The sequence below is a fragment of the Dromiciops gliroides genome, chromosome 1 (genome assembly GCF_019393635.1).
Source record: "Dromiciops gliroides isolate mDroGli1 chromosome 1, mDroGli1.pri, whole genome shotgun sequence".
NCBI classification, from domain to species: Eukaryota; Metazoa; Chordata; class Mammalia; order Microbiotheria; family Microbiotheriidae; genus Dromiciops; species Dromiciops gliroides.
This window is the reverse complement of record NC_057861.1, coordinates 168,288,069-168,312,020: the sequence shown is the minus strand read 5'-3', so window position 1 is coordinate 168,312,020 and position 23,952 is coordinate 168,288,069. Positions and strand designations below refer to the sequence as shown.

General features: G+C 40.5%; 1 protein-coding gene across 1 annotated transcript in view; it reads right to left on the bottom strand.

The window, feature by feature from the left end:
- Positions 1–8,104, bottom strand: part of BMP6 (bone morphogenetic protein 6) — a 219,385-nt gene extending 211,281 nt beyond the window's left edge. Inside the window, exon 1 of the mRNA XM_043985452.1 lies at positions 6,263–8,104. Within this exon, the coding sequence (XP_043841387.1) occupies positions 6,263–7,004 (742 nt within the window). The 5' untranslated portion in view covers positions 7,005–8,104. The remainder of the gene's footprint in view (positions 1–6,262) is intronic.
- Between the last annotated feature and the right edge of the window lie 15,848 nt (positions 8,105–23,952).

Here is a 23,952-nt window from a genome sequence, read left to right as displayed (position 1 = left end):
TTCTTTTCCTTCTTTATGGAGGCAATCAGGGTTAAGTGACTTGCCCAGGGTCACACAGTTGGTAAGTGTTAAGTATCTGAGGCCAGATTAGAAATCAGATCCTCCTGACTCCAGGGCAGGTGCTCTATCCATTGTGCCATCTAGTTGCCTACGTATTTAATTTTCTATGTACATATTGTTTCCTTTAAAGAGAATGTAAGTTTCTTGAGGACCACGACTTTCATTTTTGTCTTTGTATCTCAAGCACTTACTACAACATGGAGCACATAGGAGGCCTTAATATTTGTTGAATTGAATTGATTTGTGTATTGTATTTAGAGCAGAGGGAAACATTTCTTTGAGGTTATACCCCCTACTGCAAGGATTCAGCCCTTGAGTTGGAGGAGATGACTGTGACTCAGCAAGTCTTAAAGGGATTTTTCTCTATTGCATTTTCATTCCTAAAAGAACAACCAAAGGAAACACCTTCTGTGATCTGAACAATGCTATCTACTTGCCCTTTGATCTTAGTTTAAGAACACTTTGTACATCTGTGTGTTTTTTCTAATGCCACTGACTTTTGCATTTAGTATTTAAGAGAGTAGAAACTATTTAGAAGAGTGTTTCACCTCCCATTTTAAACCACATTCTCATAAGCAAAGTCTCCATTCTAGAAGTATCATATAAATTTAATTTTATTCTCTGTGTCTGGGCAAAGGAATGCACTCCCTCCTCAAGTCTACTTAGAATATCTAACAGCCTTCAAAACTCAGCTCAAGTCACCTCCCCCATGAAGCTTTTCCTAATCCCTTGTATTGATTTTGTTTATTCTTTTTTATATACATGTTGTCTCCTCATACGGAACATGAAGCTCCTTGAGGGCAAGAACTATTTCATTTTTGCCTTTGCATCCCCAGTGCCTACCACAGTTCCTTGAACATAGTAGGTCATTAATAAATGTTTGTTCATTGATGGAATGGTAACTAAATTTCCCTAAGTTGATACAATTTAAATGAAAAGATGAGGATTCTGATCATGTGTTTAAAAGGCAAAGTCTGGATAAAAATTATGCTTGGCTATAAAGATGAATAATGAAAATTCTGGTTAAGTTTTCCTTCTACTTTATTTTCCCAAGAGTGATTCTGTCCAGAAGATTGCCAGTATTTGTAGCACAATAAGTTTCTTGCTGTTTTTTCCTGAGATAGAGAACATGTTGACTTTCTCAGTTCTTTGTTAATATCTTTCCGTATACATTAATGCCTTGTTAATTCAAATTAAGGAAATGGAAGGACCAGTTCAAATGAATGATTCCTGAACTTTTATTACTTTCATGTGCAGTTTATCCACTGAAATACTACTCTGAGGTCTTATCATAATGAAGCATGATGGTTACTCCTGACCAGAAAGGTGGACCACCAGAGCACAAGCTATGTTAGATCTTACCAAATTTGGAAAAGCTTCAAGTATCCAATACACTCCCAACCAATCAAATCCAATTCAAACCATCAAGTACTTATGAATTATAAGGCTGAACACTGACAAAATGAGATAGTGCCTGCCCTTAAGAAGCTTATCTGCTACTGAGACTTGAAACAAACAATTGTCAAAAGATTAGTCTAGCATGGTTTGGATAGACTCACTACCAGGAAATAAACCACAGAGCGACATTTTCTTTGTCCATAACAATTCATTAAATTGCCTGCTAAATCATGGAAGGGTTGCCATCTCCATGTGTGGGAAAGTATCCACACTAATAAAAATGTAGATATTTTAAAGTAAGTTAAGGAAAACATACATTATATTATAAACTAAAAGAAATATAGGTATTAACAGGTAAAATGATTCATTATAAATGAAAATCTTAACTGACATATAACAATATGCTAAAAGTATATATCAATAAGCAAGCATGTGCCAGGCATTGTGAATGGTCTGAAATTACAAGGCCCTGAATTTTTCATTTACTTTGACACTTTCACACAGTAAAAATAACAAATCCCATGTATTTTATCAAAAATTTTAAATTAATAATATATGAAACAGTAAACATTTTTTATAGCTCTAGACAGACATTTGCCCAGACTTTGATACGGTCAACTAAGACCACGGCAGGCAAAAGACAGTCTGTTTCCCCTGTTAAAAAGTGGATTCTAGAAAACCAAAGACTGGAAGGCAAATTATTTGGGTTGCCAAAAAAAAAATTCTTAGCATCAGAAAACAAATGGAAAACAGCACTGATTGAATTCATGCTCAAGTACATGCATGCATGCATGGGCATCCACCTTATACAGACTCACAGCAGTAGCAACAGCAGACAACATCAGGGGCCAAGTTGCTGTAAGTACTTGAATCATTATAAATGTTCATTCTGTTCATTCATGAAGGATTTGAAACAATCAACATAAATAACAATGAGCTGGCTTTAATGACCGGTAGTTCAGATGAGAGAGAAAGTTTCTCTTGTTGATTCATACTTCCTGATGGTCACCCTAGATGAAAGGCCTCAGTGTTACTTAAATGTATTTCATGAGTAAATCCTCTGTTTTACATAAGATTCATGTCTACAACTATGTAACCTCTTTCCTTTGTGCTGTTTCTCCAGTCACAGCACATAGTATATATTTAATAAATGCATGTTGAGTAACTCCTTAATAAAATGTTTAACCCAGTGAGTTCTAAATATGTGCCAAAAGCAACATTATAGGACCTGATCTTCCTGTGGTTTTTGATGAGAGATGAGTCATTGAACTGTAGCCATCAACATACCACTGACACAGATTAGGAAATCAGGAACATGCTCCCCAAATCCTTATTCTGAAAACACAGTAAAAATCACAATAACAAATAACAGCTAGCATCTATGTAACACTTTAAAGTTTTCAAAGCATTTAAAAAGTTATCTCATTTGATCTTCACAAAAATGCTGGGAGGTAAGTCCTAGTATTGTCCCTACTTTACAAATGAGGAAACTAAGGCTGACTTGCTTGGGATTACACAGCTGGTATCTGAAATAGGACTGGACTGGACTGCAGCACCTTTCCTATATACTAAATTCACAAGATGATGAATTGGGAGGTGCCTCTGAGATCATCTAATCCAATCTTCTCTTTTAAAGATGAGGAAACTGAAGATTAGGAAGGTGACATAATTTACCTAAGGTCACATAGGTTATAAGGGGGTAGAGCTGGGATTTGAACTGAGTCTCTGAGTCCCTTTGACTTCAAATTCAACGTTCTTCCCACTGAATCACTGTAACCTCCCTTCTTTATGTCCATGAGGACATAATTAACTACTTTACCTCTTAGGATAAAATCTCTTTTCAAGCACTTCAAGATTCTCTGACTTGATCAGTTTGTAGACCCTTACCACGACTGCACATCATTTGATCTTCCTAAGTTGCTGTAATTAAAAAAAAAACACTACCTTGTGCTCAACCCTCTGGTGATGAGCCTTTCCTTGAGCTTAATAAACACACTTTTAAAAACCAGGTTCCTGCTAGAAATTTTTCCAACTTCATAACATTTGCTGGCCTAGTACTCTGCTGAAATAATTACATGTCACAAGACTTTATTGGCCTTCCTTATCATCATTCCTAAATTAATTTCTGAAGCTTGGTTGAAAACTAGAAAAGTAGTTGGAGTCCCATATTATACTTCACTACAAGCAATTCTGAAATTCATTCCTGTGGATTTTTAAAAGTCCTCTCTGAAATTGCAAATATTTCTCCAATCTGTAACTTTAGCAAGCAGCAAGGACAACCTCACCAGTGTGGAAATGGGACGTAGATAGGTCCTTGAAAAACAAAAAATGGGACCCTCCTTTGTGATAGCTTCACAAACACCCCCAATTGTTAGTTTTCTTCCCTCCTCAAATTATCTTCTCTTAACCTACCTATGCACCAGGCATAACCCCAGCAGAATGTAAAGTTCCTTAGGAGTAGTCTTTTCCTATTGTTTCTATTGTCTTGGTATTCCTAGTACCTAGCACAGGGCCTTGCCCTCCATATACCCTAAATGTTTGTGATTGAACCTAAGCAAAGAGGTTGTAGGAAATCATAAAACAAGATAAAAATAAAAATGTTTGTCCACTTCAAGTCTTGCCTAGGACTAGCCTAGTCTAAGCCTAGAGCAAATCAACGTAATGGATGGAGAACAGTTTTTCCTTCGATAGGGCAGTTTCTACATAGCCCTTGGATGAACATTACTGGGACGTCCTACTGACCACATACCCTCAGAAATTCTGGTTTTATTAGTATGATTATTGGCAAAGAGGGAATCTAGTTGGAAATGGGATTACCCCTCCCCCCAAAAGCAACTGGACATTTTTCTAGCTGGAAATGGGATTACCCCCCAAAAAGCAACTGGACATTTTTCCACTGACCTGTGGATTAACTTGTGCTTTTTGGATGTGCCCAGAGTAGAAGGGGGCGTTAAGTAAGGGAGAGGAAGCAAAGGAGTCAAGACAAGGAACAGTATTGGCCTGATGCCCCTGGAACCATTGCTTAGTGGCCTGGAATCATGAGAATTTGTCCAGCCTGCTTCATGGAGGTAGTCCAACCCCAGATTTGGCTGCCATCATTTGTGAAAGTTCTTGCCCAATCAAAATCCCTGGATACAAAAGTTGCAAGGCAGACCCTGAAGTATTCCACATTGGCAGGGTTGGCAGGCTCCAAGGCTGCACCTGCTATGAGATTTTGTTTTGTAAACTATTAAGAAACCATTCTACCTTGCCATCCCTGGGTCTATCCTCCCCTTCCCCCTCCAAAAAAAACAAAAACAAAAAACAAAAAACAGCAGCAGCAGGAACAACCTGAAGACATGCTTGTGAATCGTTTTTAGATTCATTTGTGAAGAACTAGCTATTTCACTGGGGGAGTGCTTGCAAGTCAGCAATTCCCTTAAAGTGACTAGTTTTGTTTTGGTTTTGGATGGCTTTTCTGTGGCATTTGAGGACGGTATCTATCCCTGTATTATTTATTCTATGTACCATGTCTTGGAACTTACAAGTCACCAATTCTAGCAACTTACTAAAAAAAAAAATTCGTGTGTGAACACTAGACTTTAGAGTCACTAAAAACAACCATATTTTCTCTTGAAAGGACTTTGTACCAAACCACATTACAAAGTAGCATCTTCCACCAAGGGAAAGAAAGAGGAAAGACATGAATGAGTCAATAGAATATATAAGGAATATTCATTCAGGGGGGAAAATACCACCTTCATTTATAGATGAGGAAACTTTAAGTGAGAAGTTGAATGACCTATTCAGTTTGCAGAAGAAATTAGTAGAGCTAGATTTTAAATCTCCTTAAGCAACCCTTTGGGGTTTCTGAAGCCCTCCTCAACCTCCTCCCATTTTTTTTTCAATCTTTAGGAATGACTTGGATCCACCAAACATTGATTTCAGAACTATGACTAAAAACATGCAGGATTGTATATAAATGCTACCACACAATTCTCCCAAGCCTCCCTAACAGCAGAATACCTATTCACTACTGTTACCTACAGAAGTATTCCCAACAGTTCTCAACAAGGTCCCAACGTTTATCCATCCTTTTTTTTTCTGCCCCAATTTTATTTCTTCAGTAAGTGCCTAGGTTTTGCATGCTCCACAAGCAGGTTTAACCTCTCCCCAAGAATGAGATGGGCACTGAATATAGCCTGGCCACTTGGAGATACCTGACCACCCAGCTCTCAATCGCTGACTGTGAGGAGCGCCAAGATGCTTCCCTTTAAGCAAGACCAGGCATTTCCAACCACTGAACCGTCGAGACAAAAGGGGAGGGGAGGAGGAGGGCAAGATCTCCTGGAGAAGTTAGCCTAACAGTGTCTTTCCCTGCCCCACTGCCACCTATAACCAAAAGCACACAACTACAGGGCTGTTCCCTGTCCTCTGGGGAGTTTGCAGAACCCAGCCAGTCAGGAAAGTACAGGTGGTAGCCTAACCAAAACACCTAACTGAGCCAGTTCCCCAAACAGAAGCTCCAAAGATAGCAATGGAGAGCCCAGATTTATAGACTAGAGCTGGAGAGATCATAGAGATCATCAGTCCAAGCCCCCTCATCTTACAGAGCAGAAAAGTGGGGCCTCGAGAAAGCGATTTGTCCAATTCATATAGTTAGTGCCAGAGCCGGGAGTGGAACCGGCTATCGGTCCAGGGATCTTTTCCTGGGAGCCCACCCTTCGTCAGTCTTTGGTGTTACCCTTTAGTGTTACTCCCCTGTCACCTGGCGGCAGGGAACGAAAGGTAGTTATCTATATATGTATTGAGTGTAGATCCTTACCCAGGTTCACAAAGCTCATGACCATGTCAGCATCGTTGAGAAAGGCGCTGTCTTGCGCGCTGGCTAGCGGGGACGCGCCGCCGCCGCCGCCGCCTCCAGGACCCGGGGCTAGGAGACTTTTGCGATGCAGGGCATGCGCCGCCGCGCTCGGAGCCAGGGGCCGGCTGGCCGGCAGCCGCTGCTGGGACCAGCCCCTCCGGTCGCCCCCTCCTTGGGGCGGGGGCTGTTGCTTCTCCTCCTCCTCTCCCCTCTCTTCGCCTTCGTCCGCGGACAGGGCATTGTACAGATCCAGCATGAAGAGGGGAGCCGACTTCAGTCTCCCTGGTGGTGCCTGGGGCGGAGGGGACGGCAGCGCCCCACGATGCTCGGGCTGCAAAGGTGGCGGCGGCGGCGGCTGCTGCTGCTGTAATCCATGGAGAGGCCGGGGTCGGTGGGGCAGCCCCAGCACAGACAAAATCTCCTTCTGCATCTCCCTTTTCTCATGTGTCTTGAGCCTCCGGTAGAGGAAACCAGAGGAGGGGGAAGAGGAGGAGGAGGGAGGCTGCGGGGTAGGCTGCTGCAGTGGTTGTTGCTGCTCCCCCGGGCTATTGCTCTTCCCGCTGCTGTTCCCAAGCAGCGCCCCTCCGGTGGCGGCCGCTGCCGCGGCGGGCAGGAGGGGCAGCACTGGCGGGGGGCAGCAGCAGCCGCACAGGAGCCCCCACCACCAGCATAGCCACTGCACTCTCCTCCCCAGCAGCGGCATCCCCCGCCTGCCCGCCCCGGGTCCCCCTTGCCGGGCTGCTCTCGCTGGCCCCCGGTTGGATCCCCACTTGGGAAATGGAACCGAGGAGGACGAGGAGGAGGAGGAGGAAGAAGTGGAAGAGGAGGAGGAGGGGGGAGCCACTCGTGACACTTTCTGTGATTATCCCCCCTCCACCCTCCCCCCTGCTACCGGCTCTCTTCCCCTTCCTGGACCTCAGTCTTTATCTCGCATGGTCCTCCTAGGCTCCCCCAGTTGCCCAGGTTGGAGGGGTGGGGGAGAAACGAAAGGGCAGAATGAGTGAGGGTCGAGGGAGAAGATCCAAAAACAACTTCTGCGGAAGTACAAAGAGATTGTAGCAAGTTCCAGGTAAGTCGCTTCTAGTCCAATGTTGCACCGGAGCCCGGCTCCCTCCGGACCTCTGCAGGCCACTGTGGTGTCACCTTCGCCCCCCTTGCCAGCCCAGAGCACACACACAAACACATCCACGTGCGTTTGCCCCGTTTGGCCTTCCAGGGTGCGCGCTGGTGAGTCTGTCTGTCTGCCTGTCTGAGTGTCCGTCTCTCTCACTGTGGAGCGAAATGGACGAAGGGATCAGTCTGGAGACCAGGAGCTGCTCACGCTAGCGGGCAAGCACCCCGCATCGTGGACGCGAGCCCCCACATCAAAAAGGATAGCAACAGAGGTACTGCAGCGCACTCTGGGTTGAGCTTCGGGACTTGTTAAAAAAAAAAACAGAAAAGAAAAGAAAGAAAGAAAAGAAAAGACCAGGAGGAAGGAGCCAAGTTTCTCCAGTAGAGCAAACTTTTTTTTTTCTTTCACAAATTCCTTTCCCCTTGCCTTCCCACCACAGTCGCTCCCCTCTAAGAAATCTCTGAATTCAGTTGATGAAGATCCCGAGAGAAACCGGCAAGGTTCTTGTATTCCATTCGGTTCACAAGGAGCTGCACTGAAAACCCCGGCACGTAAAAGGGGTGGGAGAAACGGGAGTAGAGGCTTGTGTCGTGGGAAGAAAAGTCAACGATAATCCCCGGTCTGCTAGTGCGCCTCTCTCCTCGCCTCTTCTTTCCCCACTACGCGCAGCATTGACTCTCAGATGCGAGCCTCTCTCAGGTACCACACTCCAACCCCCGGGTCGCCCCGCCTTCCTTGATGATCGACAAGAACGAAAGCCAATAGAAAGATTCGACTACCCTATATTTAAATAGGCGCTCCCCCTTGCTTTCTCTCCCACAAGAGAGGCGTTGCCTCATTCGCACAACTAGCTCTGAGGCTCCAAACTTATAAACGGTATTCTGAGATCCACAAGGTACTAAAGAGGGAGAGGTTTTCTAGAGCGCTGTCTTCTTTATGGACACTGAGCTCTTTCCTCACCCACTGTCGCTGTCCTAGTTCGAAACCGCTTGATTTAAAGACCAGTTAAAAGGTATAAACTCATGAAGTAGGCAGAAAAGCCATATAAGTTCTGTATCAAATATCATTATAGGAAGAGCAGGAGGGGTGGATTTCTTTTTTTGGTCCTTCTCCTAGTTTCTCTTTTTTGATGTAAACTAGGCGTTTAGCTGACACGTGGCTTTTAAAATACAGCTGAAAGTGAAGACACACCCTCTGAGGAAGCTGCTTACAGACTTGTTACAGAAAAGGATAAATGTAAACCAGACCCTGCATTTCCAGGGTTTGGGGCCTATTGTTTTGGTTTTATTTTTCACAGGCCTCTCCCCCCCCCACCCCTTTTCCCCCCTTGCTGTCAAGGAAAGTGGAGAAAAGCTGTACTGGTCCTTTAGATTGTTACCACCCTAAGAGGGCTCGGGAGTGTTTTTAGACAATTCTTCAGTTTAAGAGCTTTCCAACCGCCAATAGTTTACATTAATTGAAAATATGTTCGAATAGGGTAGCACGATTGTCCCTACTATAATTATGAAGAAAAATGATGTGATTTAACCGTTAGTAGGTATCATATATATATATATATATATGTATATATATGTATATGTATATATATGTGTATATATATATGTATATATATGTATATATATATATATAAAATTCAGTTCAATTCAACAAACATTAAATTAAAAGCCTATGCTATCTAATACACTGTGATAGATGACTGGAATACAAAGATGGAATAACAGATACATAAAAATAACACAAGATAAAGGTAACGAAAAGGTAAAGAATTATAATATAAGGTTCATTCTCAAGGAGCTTATAATCTGATTAATATTAATACTCAAAATTAGCAGTTGATTTAATATGTCAATAATATATAATTTGGGGGGCAGCTAGGTGGTGCAGTGGATAAAGCCCCAGCCCTGGATTCAGGAGGACCTGAGTTCAAATTTGACCTCAGACCCTTGACACTTACTAGCTGTGTGACCCTGGGCAAGTCACTTAACCCTCATTGCCCTGCAAATATATATATATATATATATATATAATTTTGTCAGCGTAGATACTATCTATTCCAATACCCATGACAACCCTTCTATGCATTTTACAGATGAGGAACTGAGGCAAACAGGGTTAAATGTCTTGTCCAGGGTCATATATCTTATAAGTGTCAAGTGTCTGAGGCCAGATTTGAACTAAGAAAGATGAGTCTTCCTGATTCCAAGCTCGGTATCCATGTTGTCATAGCCTTTGAGAACTCAGGCTTTCTGTGCCACAGTGGGGCCTTGGGGTAAAACATCAGTGGAAGATTGAAAATTACTTGTGTTTTTTTTAAAGGAATCATAATTCATTTTTGGACATATGCTTATACATTTTCTCATATGTGAAATCCATATTCCAGAGAAGTCACAAGTTCTGTCCATATCTGAGTAGGTTTCTATTTCTTCTTTAGCCTTAAGACCACTAAACACAATCATGGCAAAATATAATTATGAGAGGTAGTGTGGTATAGTAGAAAGTATGTTGGGTCCAGAGTTAGGAAACAAGTTTGAATCCATGACTATGCCTAAGGGCAAGTCATTTATTTACAGTTTTCTTATCTGTAAAATGAGATTAACAATATTTGTACTATGTTGCTTCATGTATTTCTTACTTTTTTTTTTTTTTTGGTGAGGCAATTGGGGTTAAGTGACTTGCGTAGGGTCATACAGATAGTAAGTGTTAAGTGTCTGAGGCTAGATTTGAACTCAGGTCCTCCTGACTCCAGGGCCGGTGCTATATCCACTGCAACATCTAGCTGCCCCTTCAGTAATTTTTTAAGAAATTCTGGAATATTATTGTGCTGTAAGAAATGATGAAGAAGATTTCAGAAATACCTTCGAAGAATTATATGAACTGATGCTAAGTGAAGTGAGTAGAACCAAGAGAACAATCTGCATGATGACAGCAACATTTTAAAAAGAATCAACTTTGAAAGACTTAGCAACTCTGACCAATATAATGATCCACCACAATTCCAAAGGACTTGTGATATAAAATGCTCTCGACCGCCAGATAGAGATCCGATGGACTCAGATTGCAGACTGAAGCATTTTTTCCTCTTAATTTTTCTTGCTTTTTTTTTTTTAGAATATGGCCAATATGGAAATATGCTTTGCATGACTTCATGTGTATAATGGATGTCATATTTCTTGCCTTCTCAATATATGCGGGAGAGGGCAGAGGGAAGAAGAGAATTTGAAAATAAAAATAAAATTTAAAAGCAAATTCCATCACCAGTTTCTTCTCTAGAATTGCTAAGGGCACATAGCTCTGATGGTATTGGAATGCCAAGCAATCCTCTAAGACTCCTCCTCACATTCTCAGAAGAAGGAGGGTCTGGAGTCTGGATCTGAATGAAGTCAGAAGAAAGGAGCTGAAGTCTGAGCTTTAAATCTCCTTTATTTAGTACCTCTGCTTAGTACCTGTGTATTGATCTTGGTAGGCTATTTAATCTCTCTGGGTCTTGGTTTCTTCGTTTTTAAAATGAAGAAGTTGGACCAGATGATCTCTAGACCCTGTGCTCAGTCTCTCCTCAAAGTACTTCCCCTTTCCTCCAAAAAGGCTGCATTCTCCCTGGGAAACATCTTTGCATATACTGTCATCCAGGCCTGGAATGCTCTCCCCCAAATCTCTTTTTGGGTGTCACCTATTGCTATGTGAGGTCTTTCCTAACTTCTCAACAGCTGCTGTCACCCAGTGATCTTGTTTTTATGCATTTATTTTGTATACATTTCCTAGATGTTTATAGATGTAACTATTATTGCTCCCAATGCTTCCTGAAGGCAAGAACCATTGCTTTCTTGATTTTGTGTCCCCAGCACCCAGCACTACCTACAGGTAGTATTTTCATAAATACTTAATGCCTGATTAAAGCAAGAAAAGAAAAATAAATGGCAACTTTTTTGATTAAACTATTTTATTTGTTTAAAGTAATAAACATTTTTATTTATAGTTTTGGGTTCCAATTTTTATCCCTCCTTCCTTCCCTCCTCTCCCCCTCCCTGAGGCAGTAGCAATCAGATATGGGTTATACCTGCATGATTATGCAAAACATTTCTATATTAGTCATTTTGCATAAGAAAGCATGGATAAGGGGCAGCTAGATGGCACAGTGGATAGAGCACTGGCCCTGGAGTCAGGAGTACCTGAGTTCAAATCCGGCCTCAGACACTTGACACTTACTAGCTGTGTGACCCTGGGCAAGTCACTTAACCCCAACTGCCTCACTAAAAAAAAAAAAAAGTGTGGATAAAAGAAAAAAAAGAAAGAAAGTAAAAAAATAGCATGCTTCGGTCTGTGTTCTATTAATATCGGTTCTTTCTTTGGACATGGATAGTATGTTTCATCAATAGTTCTTTGGGATTGTCTTGGATCGTTGTATTGTTGAGAGTAAAGTCATCAAACAATATTGCTGTCTCTGTGCACAATGTTCTCTTGGATCTACTCTCTTCACTAGACATCAGTTCATGCATGTCTTTCCAGGCCTTTCTGAAATCATACTGCTTCTCATTTCTTATAGTACAATAATATTCCATCACCATCATCTACCACAGCTTGTTTAGCCATTCCCCAATTGAGGGACATTCCTTTGATTTCCAATTCTTTGCCACCACAAAAGAGCTGCTATCAATATTTTTGTACAAATAGGTCTTTTTCTCTTTTGGGGAATATCTTTGGGATATAATTCTAGCAGTGGTATTACTGGATCAAAGGTAAGCACAGTAAATGGCGTCTTTAAAGACAACATTAACAATAACACAATACATTGAAAATTGTCCTGGAACAGGCTACAAAGTCTCTATAAGACAATGCTCCCCACATTTCAGTCCTGTTAACCTGATCTCCTAATCTCTAGTTGCTGTTGTTCCATCATTTCAGTCCTGTCCTACTCTTTGTGCCCCCATTTTGGTGTTTTCTTGACAAAAATACTGGACTGATTTACCATTTCCTTCTCCAACTCATTTTACAGATAAGGAAACTGAGTTAAATGACTAACCCAGTATCACACAACTAGCAAATGTCTGAGGTCAGATTTGAACTCAGGTCTTTGTGACTCCAGGCTTAACGGTCTCTCCACTGTGCCACCTGGCTGCCCTAGTCTTTGTAGGCTTCCTACTATATAGAAAAATCTTGGGTATACTCTTATTAGAGACTGTTTTACAGAAATCCAAATCACCAGATATTTATTAAATGTCTCCTGCATGCAAGGCACCATGACAGGTCCTTTCAAAGAGCTTGCAAATGGAGCTGTACCACTTATATTTCAAAACATCCAGGACATGTGATAGCAAATGTGAAGTAGATCATAACCCCTATATGCCTTAAGAGATGGTTTTTCATAAAATGTCCTTAACCAACCCCCTGCTGATGAGACTCTGAAAACTTGGATGGTTTGTTCCTTGGATGATAGTTACACTATCTGTTGCTGGACTTGCATTTAAAGCCTTTTCAGCTTGATAAGGTTGAAAAGTCCTATCTGGGGTGAAGCTAGGTGGTGCAGTGGATAAAGCACTGTCCCTGGATTCAGGAGGACCTCAGTTCAAATCCAGCCTCAGACATTTGACACTCACTACCTGTGTGACCCTGGGCAAGTCACTTAACCCTCATTGCCCAGCAAAAAGTTGTATCTGCCAGGGTTTGTGAATTGCCTGCAAGAAGGATCACATTCCTGTTGTGATAAGGCATCAAAATAGAGTTGTACCCAAGGGATCTTTATCACAGGGGGGCAGAATGGTACTCAGAGTCAGACACACTAAAATTAAACATCTGGACACCAATGAAGGGCCAGGTCACTGGAAGGATTTGATCATAAAAATAAATTAATGAGAGCCTATTACATATATACATACATACATATATACATACATACATGCATATATGTGTATATATGGAGCCTATCACAGTGCCCTGTAATATACATATGATATGATAAGAGACAGTGAGACATACTGGAAAGAGACATACTGGCCTTAGAGGCAGACAGATCTGAATTAAAGTCCCAGCTCTGTCACATGCTGGCTGTGTAATTCTGTGCAAGCCACCTACCCCTCTTCCCCCACAGGTACCCCAAGCAACACTTCAATGCTATAAATTGCAGATAAGGCAATGACCTGCATTGAGAGAGGAAGTTCTTTCTCTGAGATCTCCCTACACTGGTAAAATTATATATCCAATTTTTCTTTAAATTAGCCATACAATGTGTTAAAGTGACAGATGATGAGACTTACAGTCTAAATTTGGCAACAGAGGAAGAGGGAGAAACACTGTCAGGGCTGAAGTGTTGAAGAAAGGTGTTGTTGTTGTTGTTGTTTTGAGGTACAGGTGTTACTGATAAGAAATGTAACATCTTTGGTTGAGTTAAGGTTTGTGAACAGCCTGCAATGTGACAGAAACATCTTCCTCAAAATCTCCAAGTATCAGGTTTGACAAAGGAATGTAAACTGAACTTGGGTGTCCATAAGGTCATGGATTTAGAGCTGGAAGGGACATTAGAAGAGATCTAGTTCAAGTCTTTCATTTTATAGATGAGAAAACTGAGGCCTGGGGAGAGTAGATTTGTCCAGGGAATCATTGGTTCTAAGTAGCAGGGCTGGCATCTGAACTCAAGTTTTATGACTCTGGAGTTAATCATGCTTTACACCGTTGGGGAGGATGGAATGAAGAGAGAGAGAAAAAGAAAATCCAACTGAGGGCAACAAAAGAGAACAACTGTGATAGTATAGTTTTCCATTAAATCTCTCAGCTCTGATTGCCACTCTCCACTTCCTCCCACCTGCAGACATCAGCATCCTTATTCATTTCCTGTGGCAGCTGCTGCAGGTCAAAGAAAAAATATTCGCAGGATTGAGGACAAGGACAAAGGGGAGGGAAGACAGCAAGTTATATTGGCAAATACTTATAACTTGGTGTAAGTGATAAACCAGAATAAAGTGGCACTATGGAGAACAATGAAGTAGAAAGAAGAAAGCGGTAGTTTGTCACCAGTTTCTTATAACTACATGAAAATCTGGACAGTTATGGTATGGCTATATGTTTGGTGGGCAAGGATGGGGAGGATCCAGAAAGGGGAGAGAAGGAAGAGAAAAATATAAGAATGTTTTAATCAAAAGTTTTCTGAGGCATCTCTAGTAATCTTGTACCTCTCCTCCCAAATCTTCCAAAGCTAATAGAAACCCTGAGTATGAGAATAATAATACTTCCTAGCATTTATATAAATCCTCTAAGGTTTGCAAAGCATTGTACCTGAGTTATTTCATTTGATTTTCACAACAACCTGTCATCTAGGTGCTATTATTATCCCCATTTTGTAGATGAGAAAAGTGAGGTTGAGAGATATTAAGTTACTTGTCCAGAATCACACAGTTAGTATGTATTTGAGGAGTGATTTGAAATGGTCTCCCTAACTTCTAACTCCAAAGCCAACATCTTACCCACTGCACAACCTAGCCATCTAATGAGAATAGATAGATGTTTAAAAGCAACACACACCCCCTCCCAGATGCCCAAAGATCCTAAGACCAGGAACTAGATCAAGCAAGAATAGGCCTATTGCAAGCCACATTCTACATTTTGAGGGTGGAGGGTGGGCCAGAGAAGGGAGTGTGGCTTTGAAGCCTCTTCAAGAATGAATGTGGGTTGGGGTGTGGCAATAAACATTTCCTAACACCAAAGCAAACTTTTACTATGGCTAACTGTATGGTGAAGTGTTAACTGCACCCCTCAAAAAACTAAAATTTCACCACCTCCTTCTCTATGTGGCTGTGTATACAACAAAAATGTCTGGATGGAAAGGAGGGGGAAAATCAGTCATTCAGATGTTTGATCTATACGATGCCAAAACAACTGAAATTATCTGGTTGGTTGACTAAAATTTCATTTGGTTTGTTAATGCCATATATATTGTCCTAGTCTTTTTTTTTTGGTAATAGTATTATATCTCCTTCCTTTTCCCTTTTCCCTCTCCCTATTTTCTTTCCTCTTCCCCCCAATAAAATGAATGTATGGAAAGGTTTACTATAATCGATACAGTTATACAGGAGCCAAATTATGTCCTTAAGTATTTAGCAATGCCTAATGCATACTTTTCACTGAAACACAGAAAATCTGTAAGGCAGGTGTTATTCTTAACGCCCCCCTCAAATAATGGGGATTCTTCAATATTATAAGGTTGTCCTCAATATTGAATATAGCACAAGCTGTATTGAGGTAGTTATATGTATAATAGTCTGTTTAATACATTCCATGAATCTTGGGGGGGGGGGCGGGGCAATGAGGGTTAAGTGACTTGCCCAGGGTCGCACAGCTAGTAAGTGTCAAGTGTCTGAGGTCCGATTTGAACTCAGGTCCTCCTGAATCCAGGGCTGGTGCTTTATCCACTGCACCACCTAGCTGCCCCCACATTCCATGACTATTAACTGTTTGATATATTTACTCTTTAAATAGGTGAATATCTAAAGTGTTTTATTAGTAAATCTTAAGTTGTTTTATTCATAGGATCACAGAATCAGAGAGTTCAAGCTGGAAAGCACTTTATAAGTCATTTAGTCTAACTCCATCATCTTGCAGATGAGTTATCTGAGTCCTTACTTGAAGTCACATAGGTAAGAGAAGAACTGGGATTAGAACCCAGATCATCTGACCCCAGATCTAGTGTTCATCAGTAGACATTTCCTATTGATGTAAACATCTTGTTGATAAATAATTTAATAGTAAGAACATTTTAGGCTTTTCTGATACTAACTTAAATAGCAATCAGCCAAACTCACTTTTGGACTTCTTGGACAATTCAATTTAAAGTTCAGGATTTTTATCTATGTGTTTTGTAAAAAGGTCATACTTAGTATTTCCCAATATACCTTTCTAGATATAGTAATTCACTTAAAAATACAAATATTCATTTCTGAGGTGAGTGCAAAGGAAGTATGTTAAATAAATATTTGCAAAGTATGAAAAATGAAAATTTAAGAGTGAACCAAATATTGCTCCTGAAAGCTACACCTGTAAAACAACTTCCAAAACACACATCTCATCCAAAACCCTGTGGTAACATTTACATTCACTCAGACTTTCCTTTCACTGTCAAACATTCAAAAATGCTGGGCATTCACACTCCAAAATATCACTCAAGTCATCATATTTTCCTACTCATGGAGGACATCTGGTGGCAAAGTGAAAAACTAATACATAAATCTGTTTCCAGAGTTTCCACACTAGACCCCAAACAACAGATTTGTAACCTATTAAAACCATTTTCCCCATAAGCTCTTTCTGTGATTCATTCAGGCTGTGTCCAAATAACACCAAACATCTGAATAAAAAGTGAATAACCCAGTAACTCAGATCTTTTTATTTACTCAAGGTCAAGGAAATATTTAGAAATACTTAGAAAAATTCAGAAAACTGAATTAATTTTTAGACTTTCATTGAGATGGTTGGCGTTGTGTATGACCTGGAGTGCTTTAACTTTTTTATTCATTATAAATACTTACATGTATGCACATACTACCCCTAAAATTTCCGTCCCATTATTTATTGAAAGTCCGGCATGTTAAAACACAGAGTTGATGAGATCATAAAGCTAATGAGCTCACCAGCTTCACCCTGATTTTGTTCAATTGACTTTATATTCTGTGATCATATGATTTCCTTTGGTCAAAGGGAAAATCAGACGAGAATGTCATGGGATCAGTGTGGTCAGTTACCCCAGTTAGCAGTAAGGCCTGGGGCCTAGGGCATGTCTCTCTTTGCAGGTTCCCTCAGTTCCCAATGCTTTCACATAGGCAGAATCTTGAGATGAGCTGAAGTGTGGCAGAGTGGAAAAATCATTTGACTTGGAAACAGCAGACCTGGGTTTGGATCCCTGGTCAGTCTCTAATGATCAATGTGACCTTAGGGAAGCTATTTCTCCACTCTTGATCTCAGTTTCCTCATCTATAAATTGAGGGACTTGACTACATAAATAGGGGAAAAGCATGGAGCAGTGGATAAAGTCCTGGCCTTGGACTACCAGGGTTTCAATACTGCCTCAGACACTAATTAGCCATGTGACCAAGGACAAACCATAATACCTCCTGGGGCTTCAGTTTCCTTATCCTTACAATGAGGGGGTTTGATTTATTTTTCTTTAAAGTTTTTTTTGGGGGGGGGTGAGGCAATTGGGATTAAGTGACTTGCCCAGAGTCACATAGCTAGTAAGTTTCTGAGGTGAGATTTGAACTCAGGTCCTCAACTCCAGGGCCAGTGCTCTATCCACTGGGCTATCTAACAGCCCCGGGGGATGGCGAGGGGCGGGATTTGAATCTAATAGTCTCTAAGATGCCTTCAAACACCAAGTTTATGATTCTGTGGTCTGTAGGATCCTTTTTTAGCATTGTATTTCCATGAATCTCTTAAAGGCAGACTTTAAAAGAAAAAGAGGTGACTTGCCACAAGATGGAAAATGTAACAAAGCAAAGGGAAGTTGGTGCCCTTTTGCCCTGAATGATGTGCCAGGTGCATGTATGTCAATGCCTCCAGTGACTTTGAGCACCAGCTAGTGATGCCAACTCCTTCTCATACTGTGGAACTCAAGATGTTTAGTCTTGTCATCAGGGACAATACAAAGCTCAGGGACAGAGCAATTGCCCCAGTTTTTTGTACCCTAGTTAGGGACAGTTTTGGCTCCTTGGGGGAAAATACCTTTTAATAATAGCTAACATTTATAAGGTTTGCAAATCACTTCCTATCTATATATGTGTATATACACATATATATGTATATGAGGACAGTTAGGTGGCACAGTGGATAGAGAGCCAGTCCTGGGATCAAGAAGACCTGAGTTCAAATCTGTCCTCAGACACTAGATGTGTGACCCTGGACAAATCAATTAACCCTGTTTGCCTCAGTTTCTTCATATGTAAAATGAGCTGGAGAAGAAAATGACAAACTAGTCCAGTGTCTTTAGCAAAAAAATCCCAAATATGGGCTCATGAAGAGTCAGACAACTAGAATGACTGTACAATAACAACTCTCTCTCTCTTTCTCTCCCCCCTCTCCATATATGTGTGTGTGCACATATATTTACACACACACATACATACAAACATATATCCTTTAATACTCACAACAACACTTAGAGGAAGGTACTATCATTGTCCCTATCTTATAGATGAGGAAACTGAGGCAGATAGCAGTTAAGTGATTTTTCCCAGGGTCACACACCTATAAAGAAGCATCTCAGGCAGGGTTTGAACTGGTGTCTTCATAACTCCAAGGCAGGCATTCTATATACACTGTACCAACCTGCTGTCGATGTAAATGCCATAGTGAGAACAAGTTAGTACTATAATCTTGGAATATAAAGGACAAGATTCAGCCAATTCTCAGATTTTAAGGTTTTTTAAATGGAAGCCCTTGTGGAGGGAGGGGGACGCCCATGCTCTTGTAACTTCTTTGACATGAAAAAGAATTGTGAAAAATTATAAAAATCCCTACATATTTATTAAACATTTAAAAGGACCACTGCCAAAAAGAAAGTAAACATTAAATCATTTGGTACAACATACACACTTAATCGAACATGACCCCCCCAAAAAAAAGTTGGGTATTCAGACATGCAGTGCCACATTGTTCTCTTATTTCACAGAAATCAATAAAGGAAATAACTTATACTAAGTTATCTATGCTGCCTAGATGTGTGTAAATCATCACACATCAAGGGGAGATTCATGAAGAAATAAGCTAAAACATTTACCAACGCACCAAAAACTAAAACACCATTTAATGGTTTGTAAAATATTTCTTTTCCCAACATGTGAAAAGGATATTTGTTTTCATAAAGTTCCCCAGATGTCTCGCCAGAATTTAGTTCAGTTTAACAAACTGATTAAGCACCTACTGTGTACAAAAGCACTGGGTTAGGTATGGCCAGTACAAAGACAAAATGGCCCTCAGCATCTAGGAGCTTCCATGGGAGGGGAGGGGTGGTGCAGCAGAGAGAATACATTTAAACAGGTGAGCAAATAGAAGATTATTTGGGATCAGGAAGATGTGATAATGGGCAAATTGTTGAACCCTCTCAGAAGCTCAGCTTCTCCATTGTCAGTTTACCTCCTAGGATTGGCATAAGGAAAGAACTTTAAACCTTCAAGTTAAACATAAATGTAAGTTGTTGTTAAGAGGCAAGTTTTCTCCATTCATGAATACTCTGCTTAAAAAAAAAAGACAAAGATTTGGTAAATTAATATTAAGCTAACTTTGAAGAGCTACTAGAAAAAGTTACTAAGGAATGTTGTTTGTTGTTCAATCATTTCATTCACGTCCAACTCTTCAAGAGCCCATTTGGGGTTTTCTCGGCAAAGATCCTGGAGTGGTTTGCCATTTCTTTCTCCAACTCATTTTATAGATGAAGAAACTAAAGTAAACGGGGTTAAGTGACATGCCCAGAGTCACACAAGTAGTATCTGAGGCTAAATTTGAACTCAGGTCTTCCTCACTCCAGGCCTGGCATTCTATCTACTGAGCCACCTAGCTGCTTACTTACTAATTCAAGTTAATTCAATAAACATTTATTAAGTACCTACTATGTATGTGATAGGCACTGTGCTAAGTACTGAGAGTACAAATAAGTCCCTGCCTTCAAGGAGCTAACAATCTAATGGGTAAGACAATTTGGACGAAAAGAAGATAAAAGGGGGTGGGGGAGGAAGACAGCAGGGAGTACTTGGTGTGTGGGCATCTTGTTCCATGGAACTGTGGCTCAGTGTCAAGCAGAGCCATGGATGGAAAGTAGATGCAAAGTCCAGGTTCTACCATTTTTAAAAGAAGAATTTGGGTGGTGTTTAGTGCTCCATCCTCCAGTGTTCTGATCAGAGAGATGGTATCAAAGTAACAGAATTATTTTTATTATTACTGAAAGGTCTAATGTGTGCTTTAATTTTTTAAAAACACCCTTATATTTTTTATTAATTAATTAATTAATTTTTGGTGAGGCAATTGGGGTTAAGTGACTTGCCCAGGGTCACACAGCTAGTACGTGTTAAGTGTCTGAGGCCAGATTTGAACTCAGGTCCTCCTGAATCCAGGGCCAGTGCTCTATCCACTGTGCCACCTAGCTGCCCCATGTGTGCTTTAATTTTACTAGCAGTAGCTGTAACTATCTCTACCTTTGATCAATTCCTCATGCCATTTAAACACAAAGTCAGAATCATAGGATTTGAGAGTTGGAAGCTTCTTCAGTAGACTTCTTCTTCAACCCATTCATGAAAGGAATCCCAGCTCTGCCATTTCAACAGGAAAATGTCAGGCCTCTGCTTGAAGACCTCTCTAGGCAGCCCATTCTACTTTATGGTTGTTCCTAGTTCTGCTCCCTGGGGCCAACTTGAACAAGCTTAGGCCCTCTCCCATGTGACAGCCTTTCAAAAACTTGAAGACAACTATTATGTCCCACCTAAGTCTTCTCTTTCAAAGGCTAAACAGCCTGGTTCCTTCAATCAGTCCTCCTATGACATAGACTCAAGGTCATTCAGTGGGTAGAATTCTGGGACTGGAGTTGGGAAGACCTGAGTTCAAATCTGACCTCAGATACTTTCTAAATATGTGACCCTTGGCAAGTGCCTGAATCCACTGAAGAAGAAAATGACAACTCACTACAGTATCCTTACCAAGAAAACCCCATGGACAGTATGTTCCACAGGGTCACAAAGAGTCAGAGCAACAACAATGTCCAGTTGTTCCAGCCTGTGAAGGTCCTGACTCCTCTAGTTGACTCCTCTAGATACTGTCTAATTTATTATTGTCCTTAAACCTGGATGCACAGAACTGAACATAATAATCTGACAAGAGCAGAGAACAATGGGACTATTATCTACCCATTGCTGGGCTAAATCCCTTATAATGAGTGGATGAGAACAATTTGTTCCAATGACCACAAAGGCAACCAAGCAGGTACTATTGAGCACTTAGAACTAGGTCAGACATCAGACAAGGTCATCCACTGTATTCCCGCCATTGTTAATTGTCATGACTTTTGTCTTGCTACTGACTCTGGAAGAGAGAATGGGACTGACTACTTTGTGCAATTCTGCCTAACTTAAATCCAATTCATGTTGGAGTAATGACGTCACAGAAGAACAAACAGCAAGGTAGCTAGATCATACTGCTGACTCATATTAAGCATACAGACCATTGAACCTTTAGTCTCAAACCCTCAGAGCTTCTTTCCTTTTATTTTTAATTTATGAAATAACACAAGCATTTCCATAATATAGTTGAATTTATAAAAAGCAGATTGCACATGAAACTGCAAATCTATTACGTAGAATTTGCTATTCCTTTTAATATATAATATAATCAAATTATGATGTAACTTTATTTTTCTTCTTTGCCCCGCCATGGCTACATTAAACACAAATATGTGTACATACACACATATATATACATATAAATATAAAATCATTCTATACATACTTCTTTTTATCAGTTCTTTCTCTGGATGCAGAACTTTTTCATAATAATTTCTGTCTAACCATGCTTCCTTCATTTATCCCTATTGAATTTTATCTTATTAGATTCATTTCATGGAGGCAGCTAGGTGACTCAGTGGATCCTTGCTGAGAAAGCCCCATGGACAGTATGGTCCACAGGGTCACAAAGAGACAGAGCAACAACAATATCCAGTTGTTCTAGCCTGTGAAGGTCCTGACTCCACACATCCAGTGTGCTAGCTATTTCTTGCAGCTTTGTGTTACCTGCAAATTTAATGACCACATCATTGATATCTTTATACAAACCATTGCTAAAAATGGCCAGAAGAATCCTCTCCTTAGGAGTATAAATGTTAGTGGGGCAGTAGAGAAAGTGTTGGGCTTGGAGTCAGGAAGCCTTTAATTCAAATCCTGCCTCAGGCACTTACTTAGCTGTGTGGCCCTGGGCAAGTCAGTGAAATATCCTCAGTCTTCATTTCCTCATTTGTAAAAAGAGGATAATACTAGAACTTACCTCATAGGATTGTTAGGAAATGAGATAGCATATGCAAAGCACTTTGCAAACTTTAAAGCACTATATTAATGACAGCTATTATTATAAATGCTACTCATATATATTTTTTCTTATGTTCATATGTCTCTGCAGCTAGGTGGTAGGATGGACAAGAAGACAATTTCAGATCTAGCTTCACACGCTTACTATTTGTATGATCCTAAGTCACTTAACCCCTGTTTGCCTCAGTTTCCTCATCTCTAAAGTGGGAATAATAATAGCACCTACCTCCCAGGGTTGTCATGAAGATAAAATGAGATAATAATTGTAAGGCACTTAGCATGGTGCCTGGGACATAGTAAGCACTATATATCATGAATGCTTTGAGTTTCAACCCCCAGGGAAACTACCTTTAGAGATGAGGGAGTCAGAAAGTGAGAAACAGGGGTAAATGGAGGGGGGTTAGGATGTGGCGGTTGAAATTCTCAAAGATCTACTGAAGAAAACCTAAGACCTTAAACATAAGCTGATAAATCAACAGGGAAAATATTAACTTCAGCAGAAGGAAATATGTCCTCCAGATCTAGTAAACAAGTTCAGGCATCTATTGAGGAAATACTGAAAAACAAAGGAAAATGAGTCAACACTTGATGAGACAGAGGAGCATATGAAATACGAGAACACGAAGCTACAACTGCTCCTGAGTGGTACAAAGGAGAGATGAGAAATATGAAAGAGCAGAATTCATGTCCTGCATAGCAAAGATAATTGGCAGAATAAAAAACAAATCTGTGACAGCAAATCTCACTAAAGAAATGAAACAAAGAATACTTAATTGGAAGAGAAGGAAAAAAATAATATTAAAAGAAATACTCTTTATCCAAGTAAAACATATTGATCTCAAAGACAGTACACATAGACAATCTAAGGATTTTAGGTATCCCAGCAGAACACAAGAAATAGAAAGCTCTTGTTATTATCATTTTCGTTATCAAGGGAAGTAACCTAGTGATTTTGAGAGTGTATAGGTGAATTGTGGATATGCATACATAATACTGGACACCTGAAAAGTATGAGATCCCCAGATCATGCAAAACATGACCCAAGTGCCATCCAATACAACTGTCTCTATTATCAGAACATCTAGCAGTCGAAAATCAAATAACAAAAGCATCTAATTAAGACATAAAAATTCAAATAAGAGGGAATCAAATAGTAATCATCATTCTCTACTCCATATCCACAAATGGGTAGAATCTTTTATACCTCCCTAGGTGATGGATGGCATAGAAGCCTCCTGGGGATAATTTATGAGACGATAGAAAAACTGTTCCTCAGCACATTAGTGGAGAGGATGATAAATTGTCAATCATTTTCTTGTCTCTTCTCAGTATGTCTTCAGTGGCCAATCTGAACATCTATTAACCTCATCAGGCAGGACAGAATTTGGTAATACCTCTTGCCTTGGTTATGATACAGCAAAATTCTGCTGGAACTCAGGTTTGGAAAGGTCATAGTAGGACCACTTCCCACTGTGACCCCAACCTACAGCTTGCCTGTC